The 8655-nt window shown below is 35.9% G+C and overlaps 1 protein-coding gene across 1 annotated transcript in view; it reads right to left on the bottom strand.

The window, feature by feature from the left end:
• AIDA (axin interactor, dorsalization associated) overlaps nt 1-8655 on the bottom strand; it is a 20858-nt gene that overhangs the window by 9970 nt on the left and 2233 nt on the right. Inside the window, exon 2 of the mRNA XM_015562341.1 lies at nt 1035-1088. Coding sequence (XP_015417827.1) covers nt 1035-1088 — 54 coding nt within the window. The remainder of the gene's footprint in view (nt 1-1034; nt 1089-8655) is intronic.

The raw sequence follows: 8655 nt of genomic DNA, 5'->3' as shown, positions 1-8655 counted from the left end.
AACTCCATCTGATCCACACACCCTTGAGGTTAGTGATGGAAGCCTCGGAGATATGCAGGTCATTACACAGCAAAACTGACACGTATGCCATAATTTAGTGTTCTTGAGAGAACAAGTAGAGTATTCATCAGTGATGGCGAACCTATGACACGCGTGTCAGAGAGGTGACACGGGAACTCATTTTTTGGTTGATTTTTCTTTGTTAGATGGCATTTAAATATATAAAGTAAATATCAAAAATATAAGACTTTGTTTTACTATGGTTGCAAATATCAAAAAATTTCTATATATGACACGGCACCAGAGTTAAGTTAGGGTTTTTCAAAATGCTGACACGCCGAACTCAAAAGGTTCACCATCACTGTTCTAAATGAAGGTAAGCCAAATAAAAATTACTATAAATACAATAAGAATTATAAAAGCATAAAAAAATCACACAGGACAAGATATTAACAGAAATAAATCTAATAAGCATTTATGCTAAATAATCTTTTTTTTAAAAATGTATTTTATTGATCTTTTACAGAAAGGAGGGGAGAGGGACAGAGAGTTACAAACATGGATGAGAGAGAAACATTGATCAGCCGCCTCCCACACCCCCCCACTGGGGATGTGCCCGCAACCAAGGCACACGCCCCTTACCGAATCGAACCCGGGACTCTCCAGTGCCGCAGGCCGACGCTCCATCCACTGAGCCAAACCGGTCTCGGCAAAGTCTAGTCTCTTAGCAATTTTTAAGTATGTCATACAGTAAGTTTTTCTTACTATTTCATTTTAAAGTATTTTCTTTAAAAGTGGGAAAAATTAAATTTATATCTTTTAGTTCTAGTTTATAAAAAAATGAACTAAATATTTTCATATGAGCTTAACTCATGAATTCCTATTGCTATAAAACCCTTCTGAGACAATATTGCTCTTAGTAGGCATGCCTAATGTTTCATTAGAATAGTTCATAATAATTTCTTTTCCTTAATTTTGCAGACCTAACAGTTGGTGGTTTCCTTATATCAGAAAGAGGGCAAAAACCTATTTACCTGTAAAGCTGCACTTCGTAATTCCAAACACGTTGCAATTTTGCCTATGGTTTTCTGTAGAAAAAAGAAAAAGTTATAAATACCAAATATTATAACCATTAGCTAGTAGTTGTCAAAATCACCAGTTAATTTTTATTGATAAAGGATGTATAATTTCTAAAAATAAGTTAAATTCTCTTTCTTTTTAGCATCTGGCAGATTTTAAAGAAGAGAAACAGGCAGCAAGGGGCTGGGAGAGGGAGACCTAATGTGCCACCACCAATGTTAAATCAAGTTTACTTTGACGACAGCTTTATGACATGATCTAAAGGGCAATGAAAAGGACCTCCAACCTGTTCCCTCCAAACTCTGCCTTCTCTTTTTCTTCATAAAGCCTGACATTCATTAAAAGATTTAAAAGTAAAAGTATCTAAAAGTTAGCATGATATAATTTAATTTTGACTAAGTCCAATCATGACTTACATAATTAAATGCATAGGCACTAGTAAGCGAAATTAATACCTGTGATGAAGGGTGGCAAGTTTTACCGTCAGGTCTGTTTTATATAATATGAGCTATAAAATGGATATTAAGCGACAGGACATAGTCCTTGACCTTAATAAACTCAGCTTCTATGGTATAAGATAAGACATGTACAAAATCACTATAATCTAAAGAAGAGACACATGATTCTGTAAGATTCAGCAGAGTAAGCCACTGTAAAGAAATGGGGCAAGACCACATGCTCTAGTGACTGGGAGGATTTTTAAAACTAAAAAGCTTAGAAGATTGTCAAGATTCATTTGTCCCCAACTAAATTGAAGTGTGGGGTGTGTGTGTGTGTGTGTGTGTGTGTGTGCACGCTGGGGATGGGGGCGTCATTCTGAAGGGGACCTTCAATGACTAGCTGAGGAATCAGTCATTACTTTAGCAGTAAATTACACAGAAGGTTTCTGAACACAGATTTGCCATTTAAGAAGATTGTTGTGACAATAGAATCCATAGGATGAAGTAGAAAAGGTAAAAGACTAAAGGTAAGATCAGTCAGGTTATTTCAAGTATCCGAGTAAATGGTAATGAACATGAACATGAATGACTAGGTGGCTATGAAAAGGAGGACACCCATAGAAGAAATATCTGTAAGAGCAGGCAGCCGAATTATGCCCATCTATACTTTCAAGTCCTCCCAAAAAAGACATTTCTTAAGTTTTTATCAATCAATCCAGACCATAAAAGTGAAGTATCTTTGTACAATATTTACACTGCCTTCACAATGAACTATTCTGCAAACAAATGACATGTTTTTCTAAATGTATAAATGTTCGTTGACTTTGGCGGTTTTCTCTTTTGTCAGCTTTCTCTGCAAGATAACGAGGAGCAAAGAGGAGTGACAAGTATCATCCTGGCCCCAGTGCTTAGGCTAGTGTGCATTATTGCAATTATTATATCAATAATAAAAGCTGGTACAGCAACTCACAAAATAAACCACTACTGAGCAAGATGTGGCTCTTGGTTAATGCACAAGTAACCATATTTAATTACCTCCACAATCTAAAAATTCCCTTTAATCCCAACATAAGAGTTTAGAAAATATCCAATATCATTCTGAAAATTTACATTTAAAGATTCCATTTAAATATGTTAAGCGCAAAAGGATTCAAGACAGATTTATATAACATCTCAAATAGATTTTGCATAGGAATCAGTGAATCTTTTCTAAATAAAATCTAATCATTCTTATTCAAATATACCACTCAACTCTGACAAAACTAATAAATAATGTTAAACATAAATGTAATAATATAGGAGCAGTAATGGCTAACAATTATAGAGCACTTACTGACAAGCTCTCTTAAGTGATTTATAAGCTTTAATTCATTTAATCCTCACTATAATTCTATCAATTAGAGACAGTCATTTCATAGATATGAAAATTAAACAGAGGTTAAGTAAGCTGCCCTGCACATCAAATTTTTTCTATACAAAATATAAAAAAGCAATACATTTATTTTAATACCATTTGGCCATACTTTTTGTTCTTTCAAAAATGTTCTTTTAAAAAGGGTTTTGCTGTATTAAGTGAGATATATCAATGAGCAAGTCTTAAAAAATATTACTTAACTCCTTTTCCTTCTTTACTCTAAAATCCATTTGATTTGATACTTTTAACTTTTAAAGTAAAATGTAGTTTAACAATTATGAGTCCACTAATAAACCTATTTTAAAATGAACATTTCTTCAAGTTAAGCAGAAGCAACAGCTTTTCAGCCGGAATCTACTGAACTATGGCAAAATACCAATAGGCATTATTCATAACTATTTTAAGGGACCACACCCAACATCAGTATTAAAAAAGGAGTGAAACACTATCATTTTCAGATGTAGCAATGACTTTTAAAACATGTAGGATTTATTGGTGTCAAAATCAAGTGCTTGCTACTGTAATTGTTTCACCTTTCCTAGAAACAAATGGACACAAAAATGACTGACAAGCACAGGCCACTTGTACCAGAGTAAGTACTGACTAGTAACTAATGTGCATTGAGGGTAAGTGAAGTTTAAATTTAGAAACATTTAAATTATCAGCCTTCATTCAAATTAATTGCTCATGCCTGATATGATATAGAAATGGTAATGTCCTCATTTTCAGAATATTGGCTATTTTAGTTTATGGTTGCTAGGGAAATTGACAACTCCAAAAAGAGCAGTTACAAAGAAAAAGATGGAATAAAAATTAGACAATTAAAGAGCTACATTAATTTTGCCAAAATGTAGTTAATTTAAATAAGTTTTAAAAATACACATAGTTGAAGTAGTATAGTCTCAATCCAGATTTAATTTTTTAGACTTAAATAGCTAGTCATCTACTCTCTAGCTAGGGGGAGGCTGGGAAGGGAGGAAGAGAAGGGCGAGGCAGTAGAAAGGGGATGCCTATAAAATATAATACAAGCATTAGTGCTAGTATTCTCATTATCACCAAATTTGATTCAAAACAGGAAGAGACTTTCTAAGCATCATGAGACATGATGTTCTATTCTGCACAGAAACTTACATGAGAAAATCTACGACACCAAAGTAGGGAACTTAATGGAATGAAAGCTTTTGGCGGCTATTCTTTGGCTATTAAACCCAGTTGTTATTATGACAAAACTATTGGGAATAGAAAGCCAAGTCAACTAATCATGAGGGAGGATCAAATAAGAATGACAAATTTTCTTACTTTCCACCAGAAGTCTTTGTGGATAATATTAGAAAATCCCTATGAATATTTTATCACCAATTAGTAAAGTTTTGAGAGATCAGTAGTTCTGTTTTAGAGTCCTTTAAAATAAATATTGTGGAGATGTATATAAGTTATGCTCTCAAAAATTTAGAGATTTAGGATTAGGATTTCTCTTACCTTAAAATAATAATCATATATGAATAAATATCAATAATATAAGATTAATAATGAAGCATTTATTCATTAAATATTTTTGAAAGCTTCCTGTGCACCAAAAGGTTGTCAGTTCAATTCCCAGTCAGGGCACATGTCTGGGTTTTGGGCCTGATCCACAGTAGGGAGTGCACAGGAGACAGGGGACCGATGTTTTTTTGTTTGTTTGTTTGTTTTTAATATATTTTATTGATTTTTTTTATAGAGAGGAAGGGAGAGGGATAGAGAGCCAGAAACATTGAGGAGAGAGAAACATCGATCAGCTGCCTCCTGCACATCCCCCAATAGAACACGCCCGCAACCAAGGTACATGCCCTTGACCGAAATCGAACCTGGGACCCTTCATTCCGCAGGCCGACATTCCATCCACTGATGGAACTTAAGAGATGAAGGAAAAACTGACACAACTCTTTTTTCTTTATCTATGAGATTAAAATTTGATTTTACATTAGATACTCTGAGCCAGGAGAAAATGGGAATTGTTTCTTCCCATTTCATCTCACTCTTTAAAGTAAAGCTTCTTAAAGCACCCTATTTTTCATCATCTCTACCAGTACAAGGAGTTAACATGACACATTAAAATTTTAATTCAAGGAGAAAGAGCACCAATGAAACATTTTGCAATCTTATGCATTTATTTTGCCGACAGAATCTTATCCGAAACTACTGAACTAATTTTTTTCAGTGGTGACTTTTTGGGGGGAGTGTCTGTTTTGTTTTGAAAGGAGGTAGAGAAGTTAAGAAAGTTCACAGTTAAAAATAAGATACAATTACTCATAATCAAACTCCAGTTTATGGACTTCCCTCCCAACCAATGTGTAGATGATCTCCACTAAGATAAACAAAGTCGAAATGGCTAAGTAAAGAAATTCATGAAGTAAGAAATTCACTAAGTGGCAAATCACGTGGTATCTCTACGTGATCACAATATTCAGCAAAGCATAATCAGTATCGTTCTTTGTATAACAGTTCTGTTTTTGCTTAATGGAATCAAAAGACGGAACCCTGCCCTAACCGGTTTGGCTCAGTGGATAGAGCGTCGGCCTGCAGACTGAAGGGTCCCGGGGTTTGATTCCGGCCAAGGGCATGTACCTTGGTTGCGGGCACATCTCCAGTAGGGGGTGTGCAGGAGGCAGCTGGTCGATGTTTCTCTCTCATCGATGTTTCTAACTCTATCCTCCCTCACCTCTGTAAAAAATCAATAAAATATATTTTAAAAAAAAAGCCGGAACGCTGTTCATTTGGAATTTGACATATCTGGCAATTATTTTATGATACCTTTAGATCATCTGTGAATTCAGAATTATTGTGTTGAGCTTGGGCCTCTTTTTGTAGATGTCTTGCTAATCTGTAAGAAGAAAAACATATATATTCTTTAGGATTGAAGGAAAACAAAGTATCTCTAGTGCAACAACGTGAAGCGACTTCAATCTTTTATTCTTAAAAATATTTTATTTATTTATTTATTTATACGTTTTTAGAGAGAGAGGAAGGGAAGGGGGGAGAGAGAAACCTTTATGTGAGAGTGAAACATCAATTGGCTACCTCCTGCATGCACCCTCCTGGGGCTCGAGCCTGCACCAGGGGCATGTGCCCTAACCAGGAATTGAACCAGCAACCATTTGGGGCATGGGATGCTGCCAAACCAATATTGTTGAAGTACAATAATCTATGTTCTGGTTTCAAAGTATAAATCTACATTATCTTTAGAATCAAACTCTTTATACAATGACAATGAAAATACGATATACTTTTCAGAGCATTTCACTGGGACAAATTTGAGCTCTAGACAGTAAAAACAGAATCTTAGAGCTGGAAAGAATCTCAAGTGGCATCTAACCCAACCTTGTTTAGACGCATACATTTCTGCTGTAACAAGCGAATAAGCAGTTGTCCAGATTCTGCTTACAACTTCCAGCGAGCACCATTAACAGTACCAGCCAGAGACGCTTTAACCAGGAATTGAACCAGCAACCATTTGGGGCATGGGATGCTGCCAAACCAATATTGTTGAAGTACAATAATCTATGTTCTGGTTTCAAAGTATAAATCTACATTATCTTTAGAATCAAACTCTTTATACAATGACAATGAAAATACGATATACTTTTCAGAGCATTTCACTGGGACAAATTTGAGCTCTAGACAGTAAAAACAGAATCTTAGAGCTGGAAAGAATCTCAAGTGGCATCTAACCCAACCTTCTTTAGACGCATACATTTCTGCTGTAACAAGCCAATAAGCAGTTGTCCAGTGAGCACCATTAACAGTACCAACCAGAGACACTCTCTCTCTCATCATTGATTTTTCTCTCTCTCTCTCTCTCTCTCTCTCTCTCTCTCTCTCCGTCTCTCCCTCACCCTTCCTCTTTGAATAAAAAATCAATAAAAAAATATATTTAAAAAGACAAATAACTCAAAAATTGGCCAAAGAATTTGAACAGACTTTTCTCCAAAGAAGATACAAAAATGACCAATAAGCACATGAATATCGATCTTACCATTAGTCACTAGGGAAATACAAATCAAAACCATAATGAGATACCATGTCACACCCACTAGGATGGGTATAATTTTTAAAAAGAGAGAAAAAAATAACAGTGTAGGCAAGGATGTGGGGAAATTAGAACCCTCATATATTGCTGGTAGGATGGTACAGTCACTGTAGAAATCACTTTGCTAATTCCTCAAAAAGTTAAGCACAGAGTTACATATAACCCAGCAATTTCAAAATCTTGGGTATATTCCCAAAGACTGAAAACATATATTCACACAAAAAACCTGTACACGAATGCTTACAGCATCAGTATTATGCATAACGTCCCCAAAGTGGAAATACCCCAAATGTCCACCCATTGGTGAATGGGGTAAACAAAAAAGAGTATATCCATTCAGTGGAATATTGTTTGGCATTAAGAAGAATGAAGTAGTGATACATGCCACAGCATGGATGAACCTCAAAAACATAATGCTAAATCAAAGAAGCCACAGAGATCACATATTATGTGACTCAATTCACATGAAATGTCCAGATAAGACAAATCTTTAGAGACAGAATATAGATGAGCAGCTGGGGGTTTGGGTAGGAATATAAAGTGGCTGCAAATGGGCACAAGAGGTCTTTTCGGGGTGATGACGATGTCATAAACTTTATTGTAGTGATGGTTACCCACCTTGGTAAATTTACTAAAAATTCATTTCATTGCTTATGTAAAATGAGTGAACTCGTGGTATGTAAATTAGACCTCAATAGTTATTCTAAACTTTTTAAAAATCGAGGCAAATATATTTTCTAAATCCATAAATGATTGTAGCGTTTGAAGGGAAAGTGAGACATGACTGTGTTCCTTGAGGGAAAATCCACGTGCTTTTGGATATCAGACAAGCAAGGTGCAAGAGTTGCCGTTCTGTTAGTAGAGGTGAGAAATCTATCAAATATTCTTCTCTAGAGAATAAACTCACCTTACAATGCTTCCTACAGATTAATCAGGACTATTCTCAAAGGGGAGTTTTAATTATACTTTAAACACACAAACAAGTAGTTGACTGACAGCAATCTGTGACAGAAATCAGTGCTTCTCAAACTGTCTAGAGTGAAGGACCAGTTCTTTCTCCCAAATCAGTTCCAGACTAATCCTATGCAATAAAAGCGTAGTATGCAAACTGTCCCCTCAACCAGGAGTTCAACCAGGGGGTAGGGCCGGCCGGAGGAAGGGAGGGAGGCCCCAGCCAGCAGCCGGCAGCGGCTAGGGACCCTACCAGTGCACAAATTTCATGCACTGGGCCTCTAGTACTTCTATAAAATAAAAATGATCGTGCAGATGTTACATTGCTATAGTTTCTAAATCTCAAATCTCAACTCCTTTATTTATCTCATTGCAGACCAGCACCGATCTCTGGACCACACCTGAGTAGCACTGATGTAAGAAATAGTAAAGGTGATTAACAACAGGTATTATTCAGTCTTCAAACTCACCCATTCACTTTAACAAATATTTACTGAGCATCCAGGCTAATACCTCAGATTTGGTTTGTGAAATGTCTGATACTGAGCAAGAGACTCTATACCACTCTACCCTAAGTTAGGGATTTGCCATATAATTTGTTTAAATCTCCCAACAGTATTTTGGCATCGCCTCTCTAATGTTCCCACAGCATACTACTGAATCCATCCATTCAACAGAATGCGGTAATTATCTAATATCTG

This window comes from Myotis davidii, unplaced genomic scaffold, assembly GCF_000327345.1.
Source record: "Myotis davidii unplaced genomic scaffold, ASM32734v1 scaffold174, whole genome shotgun sequence".
Taxonomy (NCBI): Eukaryota; Metazoa; Chordata; class Mammalia; order Chiroptera; family Vespertilionidae; genus Myotis; species Myotis davidii.
The sequence above is the reverse complement of the archived record's forward strand: the minus strand, read 5'-3'. Positions and strand labels throughout refer to the sequence as shown.